General features: G+C 55.7%; 1 protein-coding gene across 2 annotated transcripts; it reads right to left on the minus strand.

The window, feature by feature from the left end:
• Positions 1-13,796: 13,796 nt before the first annotated feature.
• Positions 13,797-16,234, minus strand: LOC100285387 (indole-3-acetic acid-amido synthetase GH3.8). 2 transcript variants are annotated; one of them, XM_035960630.1, is made up of 3 exons: positions 16,156-16,234; positions 15,623-15,936; positions 13,797-15,518 (listed from the first exon to the last, which is right to left on the minus strand). In XM_035960630.1, the coding sequence occupies exons 2-3, from the start codon at positions 15,823-15,825 to the stop codon at positions 14,135-14,137; spliced, it is 1,587 nt and encodes a 528-aa protein (XP_035816523.1). In that variant the 5' UTR covers positions 15,826-15,936; positions 16,156-16,234; the 3' UTR covers positions 13,797-14,134. The 2 variants fall into 2 exon arrangements, with proteins under 2 accessions (XP_035816523.1, NP_001151752.2); NM_001158280.2 differs by having other exon boundaries at positions 13,842-15,518; positions 15,623-16,183.
• Between the last annotated feature and the right edge of the window lie 6,540 nt (positions 16,235-22,774).

A 22,774-nucleotide genomic window follows, 5' to 3' on the forward strand; every position in this document is an offset into this window, starting at 1 on the left:
TTGCTCAGTTACAAAACCCTCGGCTGCTCTGCGATGAGCCGAAGCCGGAGGCAGCGGTGTCAGCGTGGATAGAGGCGGAGTCAGCTCGAGAAGAAGCTTCGTTGGCCCGGGAGCACGTGGCCTCCCTGGCCAAGGAGGTGCAGCGGCGGCGGCTGGAGCTTGGCCAGGTCGTCCGCTGGTGGGACCAACCCCGAAGTCAGGCTGCCGAGGCCATGAGCCGGGCTGATGTCCTCGGTGGACAGCTGGCTGAGGCTACAGAGTGGTCGGTCGAGGTGTTTGCCCGAACAGGTACCCTTATGGAGGCCTTGGCTATGATGGCCCGAGCTTGGTGCTGGCTTCCTCCTTCGAATTGGAGATCCTTTCGCCCACGTCGCCGTCCGAGGCCGGGCCAGATTCCGCAGAAGGTGGAGACGACGCTGAGGGTGCTGCTGCTCCCTCTGTTGATGTCTGAACCTGTAGGAAGAGTTTGTCTGTAGTGTGCATATGTTTTTCGCGGCCGCCGAGGCCCAAACATATCATTGTCGTGTTGTAAAGTTGTGTTTCCTTTCCTCTTGTTTCGAGTATTAGGACTTGTTCGTCGGTAGCAGAATCGTTTATCCGAGTAAGAGTTACTTTTCGAGGAAGGTGACGAGTGAGGTATCTGTATCTCGGAGGCGTAGGAGTCCCTCGGCTCGGTCGGCCTTGCCGCTTACGTGCGCTCTTACTCGTTCTGCTATTGATATAGTCGGAAAGCACGAAAGTCGTTTTGGTAGAAAACTTTTCCGAGGAAAATTTTGACGCGGAGGGGGTTCCCCCCTTCTAGCCCCCGAGGGAGGGTCGGGCTTTGCCGAGGCAAGGCTGACCCTTCCTTGATGGTTAGACTTTATTTGTGTATGTATAGAAAACGAGGTATATGAACGACTTGAAAACATCTTAAGGGTAAAAGCGACGTAGCTGTCGGATGTTCCAAGCGTTGTTGTAGACCTCGCCTTGATCGTTGGCCAGCTTGTATGTTCTCGGCTTCAAAATCTTGGCGATGATGAATGGCCCCTCCCAGGGAGGAGTAAGCTTGTGGCGCCCTCGGGCGTCTTGCCGCAGCCGAAGCACCAAGTCTCCCACTTGGAGGTCTCGGGGCCGAACCCCTCGGGCTGGTAGCATCGTAGAGACTGCTGATATCACACCGAGTGTAGCAAGGCCACGTCCCAAGCTTCTTCCAGCTGGTCCAACGAGTCCTCTCGGCTGGTCTGGTTGCTTTGGTCGTCGTACGCCCTTGTCCTCGGGGAACCGTATTCTAAGTCTGTGGGCAAGACAGCCTCGGCCCCATAGACTAGAAAGAACGGTGAGAAACCCGTGGCTCGGCTTGGCGTCGTCCTCAGACTCCAGACCACCGAGGGTAGTTCCTTCATCCACCGCTTGCCGAACTTGTTGAGGTCGATGTAGATCCTCGGCTTAAGTCCCTACAGAATCATGCCGTTGGCATGCTCCACCTGCCCATTTGTCATGGGGTGAGCCACGGCGGCCCAGTCCACCCGGATGTGGTGGTCCTCGCAGAAGTCTAGGAACTTCTTGCCAGTGAACTGGGTGCCATTGTCGGTGATGATGGAGTTTGGGACCCCGAAGCGATGGATGATGTTGGTGAAGAACGCTACCGCCTGCTCGGACCTGATGCTGGTTAGGGGTCGGACCTCGATCCACTTGGAGAATTTGTCGATGGCGACCAGCAGGTGCGAGAAGCCCCCGGGTGCCTTCTGCAAAGGACCGACGAGGTCCAGACCCCACACAACAAACGACCAAGTGATGGGTATTGTCTGCAGGGCCTGAGCGGGCAGGTGCGTCTGTCTCGCGTAGAATTGACACCCCTGGTAGGAGCGCACAATCCTAGTGGCGTCGGCCACCGCGGTGGGCCAGTAGAAACCTTGTCGGAAGGCGTTCCCAACGAGGGCTCGAGGTGCTGTGTGGTGACCGCAAGCCCCCGAGTGTATCTCCTGCAATAGCTCCTGCCCTTCGGCGACGGATATACATCGTTGGAGAATGCCTGAGGGGCTGCGGTGGTAGAGCTCCTTTTCAGCACCCAGTAAGACAAACGACTTGGCGAGCCGCGCCAGTCGCCGAGCTTCAGCTTTGTCGAGGGGGAGCTCTCCTCGGTGGAGATATCGTAGGTACGGGGTTTGCCAGTTTCGATTAGCCGCGACCCCATTCCGCTCTCCCTCGACACGCAGTGCCTCACCCTCGGCGGCCGAGGGTGCCTCGGGCTAGGCCGAGGCTTCCTCGGGCTCGGGCGTGTCGTCGGTCTTGACGGAGGGTTGATGTATGTCTCTAGAGAAGACATCCGAGGGAACCGTTGTCCGCCCCGAGGCTATCTTAGCCAGCTCATCCGTAGTCTCGTTGTACCATCGGGCGACGTGGTTGAGCTCGAGTCTGTAGAACTTGTCTTCCAGGCGCCGAACCTCGTCGCAGTAGGCCTCCATCTTCCGGTCGTGGCAGTGTGAGTTCTTCATGACTTGGTCGATGACAAGCTACGAGTCGCCACGAGCGTCGAGGCGCCGAACCCCTAGCTCGATGGCGATGCGTAACCCGTTAACCAAAGCCTCGTACTCAGCCATGTTGTTTGACGTCGGGAAATGGAGGCGCAGCACGTAGCGGAGGTGCTTCCCGAGGGGTGAGATGAAGAGCAGGCCCGCACCTGCTCCTGTTTTCATTAGCGACCCATCGAAGTACATGGTCCAGAGTTCCGGTTGGATCGGAGCTATTGGTAGCTGGGTGTCGACCCATTCAGCCACGAAGTCTGCCAAGACTCGGGACTTGATGGCCTTCCGAGGAGCGAATGAGATTGTCTCGCCCATGATCTCCACCGCCCACTTTGCTATCCTACCCGAGGCCTCTCGGCACTGGATGATCTCCCCCAGGGGGAAGGATGACACCACAGTCACCGGATGAGACTTAAAGTAGTGTCGCAACTTTCGCCGCGTTAGAATTACTGCGTACAGTAGCTTCTGAATTTGTGGGTAGCGGATCTTGGTCTCGGATAGCACTTCGCTGATGAAGTAGACCGGCCTCTGGATGAGCAGTGCATGCCCTTCTTCTCGTCTCTCGACTACGATCGCGGCGCTGACCACCTGAGTGGTTGCGGCTACGTAGATCAAGAGGCCTTCTTCTGCAGCGAGGGGCACCAAGATGGGCGCACTTGTAAGGAGTGCCTTTAAGTTTCCGAGGGCTTCCTCGGCCTCGGGGGTCCAAGAGAAGCGCTCGGTCATCCTTAAGAGGCGATACAAGGGTAGACCTCTTTCACCGAGGCGCGAGATAAAGCGGCTTAGAGCCGCAAGGCATCCCATGACCCTTTGTACTCCTTTCAAGTCTTTGATAGGCCCCATGTTGGTGATGGTCGCGATTTTCTCCGGGTTGGCCTCGATGCCCCGCTTGGAGACGATGAACCCCAGGAGCATGCCTCGGGGGTCTCCGAAGACACATTTCTCGGGGTTGAGTTTCACGCCCTTCGCCCTCAGACACTTGAATGTCGTTTCAAGGTCAGAGAGGAGGTCGGAGGCCTTTCTCATCTTGACTATGATGTCATCGACGTAAGCCTCGACCGTTCGGCCGATGTGCTCTCCGAACACGTGGTTCATGCACCTTTGGTATGTCGCACCTACATTCCTCAGACCAAATGGCATAGTAATATAGCAGTACATGTCAAAAGGTGTGAGGAAAGAAGTCGTGAGCTGGTCGGACTTTTTCATCTTGATTTGGTGATACCCTGAGTAGGCGTCGAGGAATGACAGGGTTTCACACCCAGCAGTGGAATCCACGATTTGATCGATGCGAGGCAGAGGGTAGGGAACCTTCGGACATGCTTTGTTTAGACCAGTGTAGTCTACACACATCCTCCATTTCCCACCTTTCTTTTTCACAAGCACAGGGTTGGCTAACCATTCGGGATGGAATACCTCTTTGATGAACCCCACAGCCATCAGCTTGTGGATCTCCTCGCCTATGGCTCTGCGCTTTTCCTCGTCGAAACGGCGCAGAGGCTGCTTCATGGGTCGGGCTCCAGCTCGGATGTCCAGCGAGTGCTCGGCGACATCCCTCGGTATGCCAGGCATGTCCGAGGGACTCCACGAAAAAACCTCGGCGTTCGCGCGGAGAAAGTCGATGAGCACTGCTTCCTATTTGGGGTCGAGCTCGGAGCCGATCCGGACATGCTTGGAGGCATCGTTGCTGGGGTCGAGAGGGACAGACTTAACCGCCTCTGCTGGCTCGAAGTTGCCGGCGTGGCGCTTCGCATCTGGCACCTCCTTGGAGAGGCACTCCAGGTCGGCGATGAGGGCCTCGGACTCGGCGAGGGCCTCAGCGTACTTCACACACTCCACGTCACATTCGTACGCGTGTCGGTATGTGGATCCGACGGTGATGACCCCGTTGGGGCCTGACATCTTGAGCTTGAGGTAGGTGTAGTTGGGGACGGCCAAGAACTTGGCGTAGCACGGTCTCTCCAGCACCGCGTGGTAGGTTCCTCAGAACCCGACCACCTCAAACGTTAGGGTTTCCTTTCGGAAGTTGGAGGTAGTCCCGAAGCAGACGAGGAGATCGAGTTGTCCAAGGGGCTGGACGCGCTTCCCGAGGATGATCCTGTGAAAGGGTGCCACACCGGCCCGGATCGTGGACAGATCGATCTGCAAGAGCCCGAGGGTCTCGGCGTAGATGATGTTGAGGCTGCTGCCTCCGTCCATGAGAACCTTGGTGAGCCTGACGTTGCTGATGATGGGGTCGACAACGAGCGGGTACTTTCCTAGGCTTGGCACGCGGTCGGGGTGGTCGCCTTGGTCGAAGGTGATGGGCTTGTCGGACCAGTGGCAGGTAGACTAGCGCCGCCACCTTCACCGAGCATACCTCCCGACGCTCCTGCTTGCGGTGCCGAGCCAAGGCGTTCGCCACTTGCCCACCGTAGATCATGAAACAGTCGTTGACCTCGGGGAACTCCTCTGCCTTGTTGCCCTCCTTCTTGTCGTTGTCATGGCCTCTGCCACCTTCCGTCGGGGGCCCGGCCTTATGGAAGTAGCGCCGAAGCATGACACATTCCTCAAGGGTGTGCTTGACGGGACCCTGATGATAGGGGCACGACTCCTTGAGCATCTTGTCGAACAGGTTGGCCCCTCCGGGAGGCTTCCGAAGGTTCCTGTGCTCGGCGGCAGCGACAAGATCTGCGTCGGCGGCGTCGCGTTTCGCTTGTGACTTCTTCTTGTCTTTCTTCTTTGTGTCGCGCTGGGCGGACGCCTCGGGGACGTCTTCCTGCTGGCGTCCCTGAGGCTGCTTGTCCTTCCAGAAGATGGCCTCGACCGCCTCCTGACCAGAGGCGAACTTGGTGGCGATGTCCATCAACTCGCTCGCCCTAGTGGGAGTCTTGCGACCCAGTTTGCTCACCAGGTTGCGGCAAGTGGTGCCGGCGAGGAACGTGTCGATGACATCCGAGTTGGTGATGTTGGGCAGCTTGGTGCGCTGCTTCGAAAACCGCCGGATGTAATCCCGCAGGGATTCCCCTGGCTGTTGGCGGCAGCTTCGGAGATCCCAGGAGTTCCCAGGGCGCATGTATGTGCCCTGGAAGTTTCCAGCGAAGGCTTTGACCAGATCGTCCCAGTTGGAGATCTGCGCAGGAGGCAGATGCTCCAGCCAGGCTCGGGCGGCGTCGGAGAGGAACAGGGGGAGGTTGCGGATGATGAGGTTGTCATCATCCGTTCCACCTAGCTGGCAGGCCAGCCGGTAGTCCGCAAGCCACAGTTCCGGCCTTGTTTCTCCTAAGTACTTGGTGATGGTAGTTGGGGATCAGAACCGAGTCAAGAATGGCGCCCGTCGTATGGCCCGGCTGAAGGCTTGCGGACCAGGCGGTTCGGGTGAGGGGCTCCAATCCTCCCCACTGTCGTAGCATCCCCCACGCCTGGGGTTGTAGCCTCGGCGCACCTTTTCGTCGAGGCGGGCTCGACGGTCGTGGCGGCGGTGCTCGTTGCCGAGGCGACCCGGGGCCACAGGCGTCGCGTCCCGCGTGCGCCCGGTGTGGACCGAGGCTTCCCGCATGAATTGGGAAGTTGCGGCGCGATGCTCCGGGGGTATCCTTGCCTTCTGGAGGCAGAGCTCTCGGCCCATCAGACCGTGGCATCCTCCAGGAGATTCTTGAGTTCTCCCTGGATACGCCGCCCCTCAGTGGTGGATGGCTCCGGCATTGCTCGGAGTAGTATTGCCGCTGCATCCAGGTTTTGGCCGACCCCACTGGAAGCCGGGGGCAGCCTTGCCCTGGCATCGTCAGTGATACGGCGCTGGACGTCCTGGGCTTGATGACGCGCTTCTCCGGCTAGTGCTCGGCCTGCCCACTCCTGCTCGATGTTTTGCCGGAGCTGCACAAGTTGTCCTGCTTCCTCGTCGAGCTTGGCCTGCATCTCGTGGATTTGCTCGAGCTGTGTGTCCTGACCCCTAGCAGGAACTGGGACCACAGCTAGCTCCCGCAGGATGTCAACGCGAGGCGCAGGCCCAGGGGGATCATCGTCCTCCGGCATACCAAGGTGGTTGCCTTCGTTGTGACCCCCCAGATCGACGTGGAAACATTCGCGACTTGGGCCACAACCTTCGTCGTCAAGGCTGTGGCCATCATCGGAGCAATCGGAGAGGCAGTAGTCACATGCGGTCATGAAGTCTCACATGGCGTTAGGATTACCAAGCCCGGAGAAATCCCAACCAGAGTCGAGCTTGTCTTCTTCCTCGGAACCCGGGGGCCCATAGGTCGAGACGGCCGTCAGTCGGTCCCAGGTCGACCACATATGGTACCCTGAAAGGTTAGGATACGCCTTTATGAAAGCGCTCACCGAAGCGGGATCGCTTGGTGGATCGAAGCTGAATCTAAAAGGCACAGGGTGGAAAACGGACGGTACCTCTTGATCGATGGACGGTGACAAAGTCGCGTCGGGGATGGACTACACCGTTATGTCAGGTACGAGGCTAACGCCCAGCAGGCCCTTCGTGAGCGTGCTGGCGTCATCTGTCCGCTTGGGGTTGGCGAGGTCAATGCCCGCCATGTCCCCCGCTGGGGTGCCGGCGTCGTCGACTCGCTCGACAGCCGATGAGGAGCCGCCTTCTGCTTGGCCACGGTTGCCCCGCCTCCTCCTGCGGCGAGGAAGGCGACAGGACAAACCCGAATGCTGCTCTTCTGCCATGGGGGGAAGACGTCGCCGAGTCCGCCGCCGCCGGGCGGGCTGACGGCCGTCGTTGTCGCTGTCGCGCTGCGGGGGAAGGAGTACCATGTCGTAGCTGCCGTCGAGGGATATGAACTCGAGACTCCTGAAACGGAGCAGCGTCCCGGGCTGAAGAGGTTGCTGGAGACTACCCATCTGGAACTCGACAGGAAGTTGTTCGTCAACACGCAGCAGGCCCCTACCTGGCGCGCTAACTGTCGGTGTTTCGACCCCGGGGGGTCCCTGGACCGACGAGTAAATTGTCGCTGTGTGCCCCAGCCCAGATGGGTTGGCGCGAGATGGAACACAAAAGGGGAAAACCGCGGCTTCGTGTTATCCTGCGCTAGAGTGGGTGCGCTTGCAGTAGGGGTTACAAGCGTTCGCGAGGGAGAGAGGGAGTCCCGCGCGACCACCCTCCCTGTATGAGGGCCCTGACCCTTCCTTTTATAGATGCAAGGAGAGGGTCCAGGTGTACAATGAGGGTGTAGCAATATGCTAACGTGTCCGGCAGATAGGAGTCAGAACCCTATGTACATGACAACGTGGCTGTCGGAGAGGTGCTAGAGCCCTATGTACGTGGTGTCGTGGCCGTCGGAGGAGCATTTGAGCCCTGTAGAAGTACAACTGTTGGGGCTCTTGGGACCTTGCTGACGTCTCCTTGCTTCCATAAGGGGCTGAGAGCCACCGTCGTCATGGACGCACGTGGGGAGCCATCATTACTTGTTACCGGGGCGAGCCTGGATGGGACACCGATCTTGTTCCCCCGTAGCCTGAGCTAGCTAGGGGTAGGGTAATGATGTACCCCCTGCGGCGTGATCGGTCCGAGCCCAAGGTCGGGCGAGGCGGAGACTCCCCCTGAGGCCGAGGCCGGGGTCGGGCGAGGACGCGATTCCTCCCGAGGTCGAGGTTGAGGTCGGGCCCTGGGGTCGGGCGAGGCGGAGACCACCTTCTGAGGTCGAGGTTGAGGCCGAGCCTTGGGGTCGGGCGAGGCAGAGACCACCTTCCGAGGCCGAGGCGGGGGTCGAGCCCTAGGGTCGGGTGAGGCGGAGACTTCTCCTGAGGCCGAGGCCCAAGGTCGGGCGAGGTGGAGCTTCCTGTGGCGCCTGAGGCTGGACTCAGCTGCTGTGAGCCTCACCCTGGCGGGTGGCACAGCAGTCAGAGAGGGGCGAGCGACACTGTTTCCCTGTCAGGTCAGTCAGTGGGAGGGTGAAGTGACTGCGGTCACTTCGACCCTGCCGATTGAGGTACGCGTGTCAGGATAAGGCGCCAGACGATCCTTGCATTGAATGCGCCTGCGATACGGTCGGTTGGTGAGGCGATTTGGCCAAGGTTGCTTCACTACGAAGCCTGCCCGAGCTGGGCTTCGGGCGAGTCGAGGGAGCACCCGTTGCTTGAGGAGGCCCTCGGGCGAGGCGTGAATCCGTCTGGGACTACTGTTCCCGCCCGAGGCTGGGCTCAGGCGAGGCGAGATTGCGTCCCTTGAGTAGACGAAGCCTTGACCTGAATTGCGCCCATTAGCCTCTGAAGTTTGCGCTGATGGTGATTACCAGCCGAGTTTAGGAGTCTTGGGGGTACCCCTAATTATGGTACCCGACAATTTTGTTGCTCGTCCTTACAAGTATGTCCTCAATCCTATTTTGTTAAAGGTCTGCCCTCTCTAGATCCAAAATTTCACAACCCACAACTCTTGAATCCAATATACTCCCTCTGTCCACAAATAATATTTTTTTAGGTTTGTTCTAAGTCAAACTACTTAAATGGTGACCAACATTGTATATAACATTAAATAATTCTAATATAAAAGAATTACATATTATGATAGTTCAAGTCATGATGAATCTAGTTATTTTACTTCTATGTTGTAAAATCTTAAGAAACATCTAGTATAATCAATCAAAGTTGATAGTAATTGACTTTGGTCAAACCCAAAAAGACAAACTCATGTAGACGAAGGGAGTACTTGCTCGGCTGTCGGTGGAAGCGCGCATTCGTTGTAGTCACTCTTATGAGCTCTATCTGTAGTATAAGTAAATATTTACATTAAATATGAATGAGTATTCATTTAGCTTTGTTGAGCTTGAGTGCACTACGAGGATTAAGATTTCCAGATAAGAGTTAATTAGTCTAATCTAATATTTCCAACAACAATTAAATTGTGTGGAATAATCTTTTTTAATATCTTGTGTCTAATAGTGTTTTCTATCTTCCACACAAAAAACTTGTACCCTAAGAAGACCCCCAACACTCGTGTTAAGTATGATAAGAATGCTCATCATGATACTTTTAATGATCATTCTGCTTTACCAAAGCGTCATGATGTTGTTTTTACTCCTCGCACTATGATTGCTTCATCTAGTGGTTCTTTTGTTAGTAGTAGGAGTAGACCTAGGTGTCGTGCATTTCATGTTGTTTCTCACGCACCTAAGGATGGGAATGCATCTCATGGTCCTTCTATTACATTTCGTATGTTTGATACTTCCTATGTAATTTATCACGAGAATGATAGAATTGTTGCTACCAATGTGGAACCAAAATGAAAGGGAGGTAAGACTTGCAATTGGGTTCCAATATCTTATGTAACTAACCTGACAGGTCCGAACTCAAGTTGGGGACCTAAACCACAAGCCTAAATTCTTTGTAGGTTTATGCATCCGAGGGATCAAGCTGGATCATTGACAGCGGATGCACAAACCACATGACGAGGGAGAAGATGTTCACCTCCTATGTCAAGAATAAGGATTCTCATGACACGATCATCTTAGGAGATGGGAACCAAGGCAAGGTAGAGGGGCTAGGTAAAATAGCGATTACTACTGAGCACTCTATTGCTAATGCCTTTTTGGTAGAATCGCGCAAAGGTTTAACTCCACCTTGAAATGCACATTGATCAAGTGCTCTATAAGGATTGATTCTTCGCCACTCCAACACACTAAATACCCCCAACCATTTACACCATGTGGTGGGCCAATTACAATATACATTGGGTGATTGCTTAGCTCTTCGATCGCCATCAAGTTGTTTAGGTGATGCCGATCACTAAGAGTAACAAGCACAAGCTCTCATTTAACCTAAATAAGCCTACCAAACAAGGTGGATGCACACTTGCTACTTTCTATACGCTAACGAGGTCCTTAAACATGGATTAAAGAAACTCAGATGTCTTTCTTGGGCTAAAACTTGCCCTTGATCTCAAAAACAAGGTGGATGCACACTTGCTACTTTCTATACGCTAACGAGGTCCTTAAACATGGATTAAAGAAACTCAGATGTCTTTCTTGGGCTAAAACTTGCCCTTGATCTCAAAGTATTGTTTCAACTGAAGAAATGAACAAGAGAGCCGTATTGGTGAGATGAGCAACTATATATAGCCCCAAACCAGTCAACTAGTTGTTGTGACCAATTTTGAGCAGAGACAAGGTGAGGCACTTGCCTCTCGGAAGAAGAAAGCCTGTAGACTATGGTTAAGAGGCTAGCAGGGACGAGACCATCCCAAGGCTTGGGACCTTGGAGGCGAACGTTAAGAAACTTGAGATAGAATTTATCCTGATTCAAATATTACAAAAAGAAAGAGTACACATGTTGTGGGATGCCTTTGAGCACTCAATCAAGGGCTTGCGCGATGCAGGACTTATGGCCATTGTGTGGGGCTCCCCCACCCGAGAGAGGGGAAGCGTGAGGTGCCTGGTTTGGGTTCATCCAATTTGCAACCAAACTGACAAATGATCAACGGACATGAGATGACAAAAAACAGCCCTTCATATAATTGTCGATGTGATGTCGATGTTGAAGAGCTGGAATACGAACCTCTCTATAAAACGTAACACCCCTATATAGAGGAAGGTGGAGTAAATATAAACTAATTATATAAGACAGCCAGTTCACGATACAAATATATTAAGTCTAAATAATCTATAACCAACATAATTTTACTGCAGAAAACATGTACTAATAATAGTTGTATAGTAGACAATAGATTCAGCACGTAACCCATCATGATTTGTATAATTAATGTTATAATGGGCTCATTCTTCTAACGGGTATTTCCGAATTAGATATGCACGTTTAGTTAGAGATTAACGTACTATATCGCACCACTTCTGTCTACGAGGTCCACGTTTCGTGACCCAAAATTTATTGGTCTGCCGACGTGCACCGCCGCACCGGTACCACGCCACGTGAGCCTTTTTTTTTCCTTTTTTTTTTGGGTGCTTCGGGGACAGCGGCGCCTGCGTACACGCGCTCCTGCGTCCTCTCGAGGTAGCAGTAGCACACCTCATCGGCGACTCAAACCGAGTACCGAACACCGGCAGGCTGCTCTAGCTAGTGCAAACTGCCAAGTGGCCAAGCTCGATACATGTAGCTTTTGTTGATTGGTCGTTGGTTAGCAAAGCACAGTCTTACCCGCTTCCAGGAGACTGGAGACAACCACGCCTACAGTAATGGCTTGCACGCCACTCGTACGTAGTACATGCAATGCAAACGAAGTCAACAATACGTACCTGACAGAGTTGCGTTCGCAGTCTTATCCCCGGTATCCGGATAGCAACCTGACAACGGCAAACATCCCCATTCACATCCACCACGTTTGACTGTTCATTTCCTAGGCCATGGGTCCAATAATTGCCCCGAACAAATGGTGCACGAGTTATCGGTTTCTCCGATCCCGACATCTCTGCACGTTTCATGGCCGCGGCGGTACGGAGTACCCCGGCGCCACACATGACACACACTACACAGGCATGCATACAGCAGCAGCTCGGGATAAGAGCGTTTGGCGGCAAGACGACAAGCAGCCGAGAAAAGAGCGTACTGCTAGCTACAGGCCGACGGCCAAAGGGCGCGGCAGCACCGCGGCACCGGCACCGGCACGGAGCCGTCGCGGATCGATCACGAGCCTCAAGATCTCCTGTACAGTTCTCCTACTCCAGCACGGTGCCAGTGCCAAACTTTGCAGCAGCTGCACGCGAGCGCGTACTATACGCATACGCCTATCATACAGGAGCAGAGCAGAGATACTAAAAAAGCTGCTCGTCGGTCCACACGGTGCGGTCAGGAAAGCGGCGCCCGGGCCTCCGGCAGGGAGACCCGCATCTGTGTCTCGGCCGCGCGGCCGGGCGGCGATTCGGGCGGCCGCGCAGTTCCCACTTCCCAGCCGCCTCGCCGGCCCCCGCCCCAGCGCTCGCCGGACGGGACGAAACGTTGACCAGCGGCCTGCCGCTATCGCGGGCGCTGGCCACTCGCAGTCCGACGCGGCCATGACCCGCGATTCGCGCGTGATCCGCACCGCATTTTCGCGGGGTTGACCGGCCCGCAGCCGGGCTAGAAACCGTGGTGCCCTTTTGGACTGGAGCCTGCTGCAGTGCAGGCAGGCAGAGGCAGAGGCGACGTGCTGCGGAGGAAGCACTCAAGGCGAAGGCGAAGGCGAAGGCGACGACCGACGTGTCGGCTAGTGCGCGCGCGGTCGGAGTCTCGGAAGATCCGGCAACAGTGACGACGATGTGGATCGCTGACGGATCGACAGGTAACGCACGCAGAGTCAAACGCTTATCTGAGGAGGCCCGACCCGAGGGCGTGTCCGGCAACCGCGCACGACACGACACGACACGACACGACACGACAGATATCCGCCGTCCGTGGCTCCTCCCTCTTTGCAGGTCGTCAACGGAGCCAAATCGACAAGCACGTCCTGTCACGGGCTCCCTGCAACGCGACTGCGGAGAGCAGGATCGGACACGTAGGCCCGATCGCGTTCACGTGATTCGGTTACCGTGAGCCAGCCAATTTGCACGGACGACTCTCTCTCTCTGTGCGGCGCAAAACTTCGCAGGCCGTTAATATACCTTTCTTTCTCGGCGGGCAAATGATCTCGCTTTTGACTCCGCCGTACGTGGATGGAAAAGCGGGCATGAAAGATGAAACGCACAAGGTACAGTGCGTCCCGGAAGCGATGAGCATACCAGGCGACCGAGCAGCGTGCAGGATCGTGCGCCGGTCCGCCAATGATCGCTGTGCGGTGCCTGAAGAGTTTGTTGATCATCCATCAACGTCGCAGAAGGCGTCACACTCGCATAATACTGCCAGACGCCGTCGGCTAGGCTACCTAAAAGACTGCAATCAGTCGCGCGCACAGCACAAAGATCAGAGGCCGTTGAGCTATGCCAGTCGCCGTGCCGAGCGCTGCGTTTGTATGGTGAGGCCAATAATGTGGCAAGTTCTGACTTCTGAGGGCGTTTCGTTCAACTATATATACACTGCATTCACTTTGTTTTAGTCAAAGATTGATTAAGGTGGCAAGTGCTTGGTTTAAAACTAGACTTTAGAGAGATTCCTAACTATATTCCAGAGTATGACAGTATTTATTTAAGCATCAAAAGATGTGGCTTTTAGTTTTTCTAGCATGCCGTATCCGTATCTAATGTTAACCGTGGCAAAACATGGATGAAGGCGTTAACCGAATTCTCTCGCCTGAAACGGAAATGTCGGAAGGCTAAAGAACCGTACGAACTGGGAAGTTACTACTGGAGTACTCGTCTGCACAACGAGCTCGCAGCCGGTTTTAGTAGTAATCAGAATGTTGCAGCAATGTCTTCTGCATGCACAGGGGCATAGCTCGTACAGATTTGGATTTGGATTTGGAAGAACGTTTAAGTTAGCCGCGTCCTCCGTACTACTAAAGTGATAGGGACAACAGTGCCATTACTGCCGGAAAACACCTTCAGGCGTCGACTGTTGCTTCAGCTGACCAGCTCAGCCTTCAGTAGTGACTCCAACTCTCGTCACATCACAGGTTACCCTCAAAGCCGCTAACTGACAGTACCCAAAATTCCAAAATTAACAAATATTTTAATTTCACGGGCATATTCTACGTCTGCGATACGCAAGGAACGAATTCCCAGTCTAATTAAGCGCGCCGGACACGCCTCGCCGCACGCCGGCCCGCGTGTCTAGTCGGAGTCGGAGCGCTGGCCGGGGGTCCAGTGCGGCAGCGCGGGGCTGAAGTGGCTGGACACGACGCGGGAGTCCAGGAGCTCGATGATGGGCGGGAACGTCACGCACCGGGGCACCTTGTACTGGTTGATGGACGCGCCGCGGGAGATGGCGTAGTCCATGAGCTCCTCGAAGGTGCCCGGCCGGACCACCCGGATCTCCAGCGGCCCGATGGACCCGTCCGCCACGCGGCTCTGCCTGTACACCGTGTTCAGCGCCTCCTCCATCTCCAGGCAGCACCTCTCCAGCGTCCCCTCGCCCACCGCGGCGCCGCCCGCGGGGCCCTTGGCCAGGAGCTCCCAGTAGATGACGTAGTGGCCCGGGATGCTCTTGGTGTAGGCCTGGCTGGTGTACTCCACCACGGCGGCGCCGTGCGGGCGGAGCAGCGCGGACGCGCGCTCCACGGCGCGCTGCAGCTCGGCCTCGTCCGTCTTGTCGGACTCGATGGACAGCAGCACGTTCTTGCGCCGCACGAACCGGAACTGCGGCGCGGAGTTGTGGAAGCCGGTCACCTGGAGCACGTCGCCGACGCGGTACCGGTTCAGCCCCGCGTACGTGGTGATCACCAGCTCGTACTCGCGCCCGACCTCCACGCGGGCGAGGTCCACCAGCTGGCTCGCGTCGCCGCCGGACGCCGCCGCGGAGTCCATCGGCAGGAACTCGAAGTAGCACATGTTGGGCATCAGGGTGTAGGACACCTCCGAGGGGTCGCACATGGGGCGGAGGTTCAGCCCGAAGTAGCACTCGGAGGACGCGTACATGGTGCACGCCATCGGGAGCCCGCCGCTGTAGTACTTGAGCGTCGGGATGTACTGCGCCATGGCGCCGGTGACGATGACGTCCAGGTACTTGGTGCTGGGCCAAATGCGGGTGATGATGCCAGCCCAGTCGCCCTTGGAGCACTCGGAGCGGACCAGCGCCGCGAGCTCGGGGTCAGCGCGGAGGATGCCGGCGACCGCCTCGCGCACCGACGGGTCGGTGACGCGCGGGGTGAGCGAGCCGGCTTCGATGTCCTCCGCGAGCTGCTCCCAGTTGAGCTGGAGGAAGCGAATGGCGCGGAGGAGGCCCGACGCGAACACCGCGCCGACGCGCAGCACGTCCTGGCGCTGGCACAGCCCGCACAGCATCTGCGCGTACATGCTCTGGAACGCGTCGGCGCAGAGGATGGCCGCCGTGGGGCTCGTGTAGTTGTTGTAGGCGTCGAACGGGCGGTTCTTGAAGTGGTTGCTCTTGTAGTAGCTCGTCAGGACGGGCCTCGCCGCGAGGCCGCCCGGCGTCTTCGTCTCCGACTTGACAAAGAGGAAATGGAGAGCCTTCCCCTTGTCCATCCCGGGCACGTACCTGCACCGCCACAGTCATTCAACGCCATCAATAACTGCGCACGTGTGTTGTGCTGTCAGTAATTACTGGTACTGGAGTAGCGCTGTAGCAGTCCAAAAGCTTACAGGTTCATTACGGGCATCTGGAGGCTGTACAGCAGCTGGCGGCGGTTGAGCTCGTCCTCGATGGTGGGCATGAGCTTGCGCTCGCCGGCGGACGTGCCGGAGCTGGTGAGGAACTCGGACACCGGGTGCCCCGACAGGATGGGCGAGCGGTCGCCGTCGGCAATGCGGCGGATGTACGGCTGCAGGTCCTCGTACGTCGCCATCGGCACCTTGGCGCGGAAGGTGGCGCGGTCCGTAGTAGCGGCGGCGAGGCCGTACTTGGCGAGGTACTCGGTGCCGGCGTTGCGGGCGAGGATCTCCCCCAGCACGCGCTCCTGCACGGCGTCCACGTTGGAGGTCATCTCCTCGATGAACTGGAGCTTCTCAGCGTCTGCGTTCTTCACCGCGGCCGGCAGCGGCTGCGAGGCCGGGCTCCGGAGCGCCGCGCCGGTGGTCGACACTACTTCGGCCATCACCGCCATTGCCTCGACCTCGATGGAACGCTACTGCTACTTGCGAACGCTAGCTAGCTAGCAGCTGTGCGGAAGCGGAACCTGTGGTGTGGCCTGCCGCCTGTGGGTGGTTCGGACTCCCGGAGATGTTTTCTGCTGCTTGCTGTGTTGCCTCTTGCCTGGGTCGGAATGGCTTGGGCATGGGTGGGGTATTTATAGTGTGGGAGGCGAGCTCGTCGTAGCTCGGCGAGCCAGGGGCAGGGGCGGGCTGGGTCGCGGCGACGGCGCAGTGGGAGTGTGGGACGGGGGAAAGAAGGATATTGGGTGACGTCGGGCCTGTCGCTCCACGGCGGGGCAGCGGTGGGACCCGGTGTCGCGTCCGGGGGTGAACAACCGCCCGGCAAGGTGGGGGCGGCCCGTAATGCCACGTCGGAGCGGGCGACGATGATGCCCTGCCCGTGTCGACTCCGCTCTCTCGAGCACGCCGTCGTCTCCCGACCGATGCAAATTTCCCTACAGCTCGGTCGTGGGTTTTTGGCGCTTGCAAAGCCGTGATACGCTTGCTGATTGACTGTCCCATATATTTCTCGAATCCGTTACGAGTTGTTGTCAGCGCGAGGAATCGATCGGACGCAAGCGCCGAATGTGGTGAGAGCTTCGAGGCCAGGAGAGAGTGCCGGAAACGAACGCAACGTCTTTCTTGCAGCTCAACGAACCAAGTCGCCGAATTGAACGCGAAATCTGCGTGGGCGGCGGCCCGGCCGCCTGCCGCGCCGCTGTCTGGCTCTGGCCTGCTCGAACATGTGTGTTGGTGGCCTCCATTATCCACGACTTTTTACCCGCCCCAGCCTTTGTCGATCCGCTTTGGGCACGGAATTCCACGGGGCGCCCTGCTCCTCCGATCACATCGAATCGAACGGAACGCGGGGAGGCGGAGGGGGGAGGGGGGCACGCGTCCGGCGGGCCAACGGCTTGGTTGGTTCGGGAAACACGAGGCCCGATTTCCCCTCCAGGGGACGCACGGATCGCGACGCCCGGCGTCACGTCGTAGCGCATGGCCGGCTTCGGCGGAGGGACCGGCGGTTACGTTGCGCGCGGGCGCCGCTAACCTGCGGCGGGGCGAGGTGCATTGAATCGCCGCGGTTGGGGAGGTTAGCGATCGAGCGGAACCTGGAACCAGGACCTGCGGCCACGTGAAGGGTAGGGGGTAAGCCGGCAGCGAGCTGGAACATGCTCGTCGGCATCGCCAGGGGTTTGATCCAGTCCACGGCCGGGATAGATCACGCTCCACTGCTACAGTGCTAGTAGATGATGCCTGTGCTGGACGGCGTGGCGGAGATAAAATATTCTTACGGTTCTGTCTGTCAACCACTCTCTGCTCACGAGCTCCCAGCGCGCGCCGTGGCGCTGGGAGAATATACTAAGAAAGTGAGGCCGCGAGAAGTGTGCAGAGATCCGGCCGAGATACGTTTCGCGTCAGACGGAACTTCGAATCACCGGCCATGCATGCCAGCACGCGGGGGGATCACCGGTCGTGCTCTCGCGTTTCCAGCGCGACGCCGTCGGCCGACGCGGGCCGCCCGGTGGTGGCTCGGACGTGCGACGATGCGGCTGCTGCCCCCCGCCTGATTGGTCGGGGCGGGCCATGCCATGCCAGCCTTTGGGCCGGTGATGCCGCGCGACGAGGCGGAGGCCGCGTGCGTTCGTTGCGGGGCCGCGTACATCGCGAGCTGCAAGTGCTAGCCTTGCCAAGCTGCTGCCAGTCAGTGTCCAATTGTTCACCGGTCGCCGAGGCCGCCAGCCGGGGCGCCGGGCAAGCGTAAGCTGCCAAGCGAGCAGGTGGCGGGTGCCGTGAAACACCGCACTTTTTTTTTTGTGGCGCGCGGTCAGGAAAAGAGGCGCCGGCGCGTCCGAGGCCGTGAATGTACGCGCCGGCGAGTACCGTGAAGCTTCGCTTTTGCGCGACAAGGGGGACGGGGTGGGGGAAAAAAGGCTGGCTAGCTGGGGTTTCTGTCACGTGAACCAGAAGGGAACAAAACACTTGTTAGGGGCCCTTTTGTCCGATTCGCGCACGCACGCACGCCCCCCGCCCGTGTCGGGAATTTCTAGGGGCGGCCACCCGTACGTGATCTGATCATGACAGTCATTTCGATTCCCCGGTCGCCGGCCCGGCCGTCGTCGATTACTGTAAAGCGCGTGAGCTGTAAATGTCTCGCACTTTTGCATAGCTACCGTCCGTCCCTACTACTTGGACTTCGGTGACCGAAGCTGTTGTTGTTTTTTTTTGTTACAAAGCTCGCAGCCTTACAGTGAGGATCATCTCTCCTAGGTCCTAGCTAGCATAGAAAATGTAATCCACAAGCACCAGCCAAGAAGCCACGGTTTTGTGGATTATGCGATTCGGTGGGGCTCGTGTTTTTGGAGTACCATCAACTGCTTCGACTTAATTCACGTGCGCGTGGGGGGAAAAACACACTTGGAACAAGTAGTATTTTGGGAGTATCATATATAGTGACGACAGGTGGCATAAGGAATATGAACCGGCGCGCCTTTAACTTTCGAAAACCCGGAATATATCTGGTGTCACTATATATAGCATCTCTTGCATGGTTGCTACCTGCATCTGGAGATGATATGCTTCCGCAGTAGGCACCGAAAGACATATACACAGCAGTATATTTTGTTGGCATGAGTGACGTGCGTTAAAACGATCGAGTTACTTTCCACCGCAATTCTTCGCGCACGCGTGTCATGCCGTCGATTAGCATCTTGTAAATAATAAACCATCCTGAAGTAGTACAATGACTGACGGTGGTATGAAGAAGTTTCTGTCCACGCACATCTTCCTTAATTGTCTTTGGATAGTCATCAGAATCCACTGATTTTTATTCGATAGAGCTCGAATGGAAACAGCTATATGTAAATTCAAAGGTACGCACAATATTGCACGTTTATCTATATGTTGTTTTTATTCCGCAGATCTTTATTTCTATAGAGTATAGATCGAGAACGTACATTCTGTTGACGCGTGTCCACACGCACTGTAACGGTCGGTACGATCAACGTTTGCAACAGTATTTGCTGCCTGACCGGCGGATGTAGCAAATGGCTTCAAAATGTATTATTTTTCCAGTCAACCAAATAAAAATATAAAATCTTAGATAGAGTTAACACAGGTGATGGTGCGGGTATAACCAATAATTAGACGATACGAGTAAGAGTATATATAGGTACATAGATGTGCACAAGAGTCGCGCAAAAAAAAAGAAAAGAAAGAAAACGTTCTGCAGCATGCAAGAGAACGAAACTGCTGGGCGCTGGTAAAAATAATATTTGCAGTAGTACAAATGTACAATATGTACATTGAAGTACAAACTGTGAGTACGATTACTGAATGGGCCGGTGTGATGCTTACTCTTTTAGTCTTTTGGATTCGCCCTATTGCCAGTTAAGAAGGTTCAAGGTTGTGTGGTCGCATTCTACAAAATGAATAACTAACGAATGACGACGACCGCGACCAAGTAATAAAACAATTACCAAGTGTCCGCGTGTTTGGTGATCGACCAGCAAAGCAAGAGCCGCGCGCTAGCGTTGCATTGGGCAGGTACCAAAACGCGCGCCTTTTAATGTCATGCATGTGTGTATGAGCACGTTAATTAACTTGACTTCCCATATCACGTACCTTCCATGTAAGTAGGACACAACACATGACACAAGTTACCTCCATGCATGCACGACCACTTGTGCATTGACTAGCTAGGGCTCGTCGTCCAACGTATAGAATCACTACCGGAATCAGCTTCTTTGCCGTGTGTTCTAAACACACGGCAAAGACTATTTTACACTCGGCAAAGGCTTTGCCGAGTGTAACACTCGGCAAAGAACGCTCGGCGAACTGTACATCGGCAACAGCTTCTTTGCCGAGTACTTTTTGTCGGGCACTCGGCAAAGTCTTTGCCGAGTGCCATTTGGCACTCGGCAAAGAAAAGTCACCGTCACGGCGCCAAGTAACGGTGACGGATCCTTTGCCGAGTGCCTACGGCGACACTCGGCAAAGACTGGTCCAGTGGACCCCACAGCCAGTCCCTGTGCCGAGAGCCCTAATGGCACTCGGCAAAGAAGGTTTCTTTGCCGAGTGTCTGGTGGCCTGGCACTCGGCAAAGAACCCTCCAGTGGGCCCCTTTGCCAGTATCTTTGCCGAGTGTCTTGGCAAAAGCACTCGGCAAAGATGTCTTTGCCGGTTCCCAGGTTTCCTTCTTTGCCGAGTGCCACTGTCAGCACTCGGCAAAGATGTCTTTACCGGTTCCCAGGTTTCCTTCTTTGCCGAGTGCCATGGTCATAGCACTCGGCAAAGCCACCCTTTGCCGAGTGTTACACTCGGCAAAGTGACCAGGATGTCCCTTTTTTATTTGCTTTTGTTGTTCCATCCAAACAAACAAAAGATATATATCATTCACATCACATTATATATCAAGCACATCACAGAATGAACACATTTATCATCAACACCATATATATCACAAAGTCTCACAAAACAGATCACACTAAAGTCAGGATCATCACAAAACAGATACAAGTCTGCATCATCACTAACATCACCAAGTATCTCACAAGATAAAGTGTAACTAACATCACCAACACTCATAAAGGTAAGTCTGGATCATCACAAAACAAATCATCAACGAGGTGGGCATCTGGACTGGTTCGGCGAAGGGCTGGACGAAGCATGAGGGTTGTTCGACGCCGCCGATTGACCCTGCACAGAGAAGAGATTGTATGTGTGAGAACATATGAATATATATCATGCAGTACTAAAATTTTGATACTCACAGGAGTAGTGAACTCTGTAGGGTCAGCTGCAGGGAACAACGGAGGTGGTGGAGCATGACCCTGTGCGGCGCCAAGGCTCTGCATGTACGCGAACATCTCCGCCATCCTCTTCTCTAGCTCCTCACGTTGCCTCCTCTCATCATCTAGCTGAGTCTGTAATATTTCGCCCTAATGTTACGATAATGCAAAGAGAAGATATATAAAAATCAATGAACGATGAATAGATAAGGAATAACCTGGAGTTGCTGGATACGATGCTGTGAGGTGTCCTGCCGAGGTCGTATGGCTGGGCTCGCGCTCGTGCTCCTTGCTCGCACCTGAGAGAGAGTGGGAGTGGAGGACGAGTCGATTGCCCCGTCGGCAATCCAGTACCGCCCATGCCTCTTGCCTCCTCCGACCCTCATGAGGACATCTCCGTCGATGTCCTCGGTCCTCGGATCGTAATCTGGCCCATAGACCTCCTTGGCCATGGCGGTGTACTCACTGAGTCGGCTGTGGATGGCGGGGTTGGTGTACGCCTCGGGCCCGTCATCCGGGTTGTAGGTGACGTCGGACGTCGCCTTCCCCTTGTGGGCCATGGCATATGCCGAGAACGTGGAGCAAGGCGCGCCACCATGTGCCGCCGACTGCGAGAAAACCAACGAGATGGTTAGAAATCATGTCTAATCGAAAGTTATATACCTAAATAAAAAAGAGCGCGTACCCATGCTTCCGCGTATTTGCCCAGGCTGCGGCTGCCTTGATGGTGGGAGGGACCTTGCATCAGCAAACGTCGTTCCCGGCTAGCGTTGTGCGCCTCATCCCACTCAGCCGAGCACCACCTCTGCACCATCTGCTCCCAGCACTCAGGATGCGCGGCGCACCAATGAGGAATCATCTAAAAAAATATAAGTACACAGCATATCAGAAGAAAAAAATAAGCATATTTAGTACCAATAATAAAGTTTTGTATTTACCTGCAAGTACTGGTCCGGAGTCAACGACATGGTTCGGGCATCCTTCTTGTTCACCTTCTCCCCAAGGACGGAGCCGTGGTAAGTGACGATGGCCTGGATGCGCGCCTCGTAGTGCATGTCCACGACGAGCTTCTTACAGCATGTCGTAGACACCACATCCGCCCTGGCCTCATATCCAGCATCGCACCTGAAGAAATCCTACATACACAAAGACGATGTATCCATACATTATTTCAAGAATATGCAACAAATGCGACTTATTAAACAATATAGTGCGATGAAGACTTACCCACAGCTCTTGCTTCACCCGCTCCGCCTTGTTGTTGAATTGTCTGCCGTCCCGATCTACTGCATCGGGGGCGACGACGTAGTGGTCGAAGGTGTATGCTGGGCTCGTCACTCCGGCGTACTCGACAAGTCCAGGGAAGTGTTCCCGGCATAGAAGGCCCAGGATGCCATTGGGGTTGCGGCCGTGACCCCCTGCAGTCTCCAAAACCATCCAAGACCTGTCCAAGTGATTAAGATGAAGTATTAGTTTCTATTATTAATTTGAACATATAATATGAAAAGGCAACAACAATATCTAAAGTTACCTACCTCTCTCCATCGGGTCGTATCAGCGGACGTCTGTCACGAAGTATGGGTCGCTTAGGGAGGCTCGCGGGACCTCGCAGGTAGATACTCCTCGAACCTGAGGAGCCAGAACCTGAGACGTCCTGCTGAGCGGCGTCGTCGTCGTCGTCCTGCTGCGCCGCATCGTCGTCGTCCTGCTGTGCCGCATCGACAGCGGCTTGCTGCTCCACCTGCTGCTGTACGGCGTCGTCCTGCTGCGCCTCCTCCTCCGTCCTACGGGTGCTCCTCCTCCCCCTCCCCCCTCCCCCTCCTCGTCCTCGTCCCACCGCCCACCATCTTTGTCCAACAACCTGCAATTAAGA

This window comes from Zea mays, chromosome 7 (genome assembly GCF_902167145.1).
Source record: "Zea mays cultivar B73 chromosome 7, Zm-B73-REFERENCE-NAM-5.0, whole genome shotgun sequence".
NCBI lineage: Eukaryota > Viridiplantae > Streptophyta > Magnoliopsida > Poales > Poaceae > Zea > Zea mays.

What these genes read in the sequence shown, in the direction of transcription:
- LOC100285387 (NM_001158280.2), bottom strand. Translation starts at nt 16,083, where the DNA reads ATGGCGGTGATGGCCGAAGTAGTGTCGACCACCGGCGCGGCGCTCCGG. An exon ending in CAGATGCCCGTAATGAACCT is followed by an intron (nt 15,519 to 15,622) that starts GTAAGCTTTTGG and finishes GTGGCGGTGCAG; the next exon opens with GTACGTGCCCGGGATGGACA.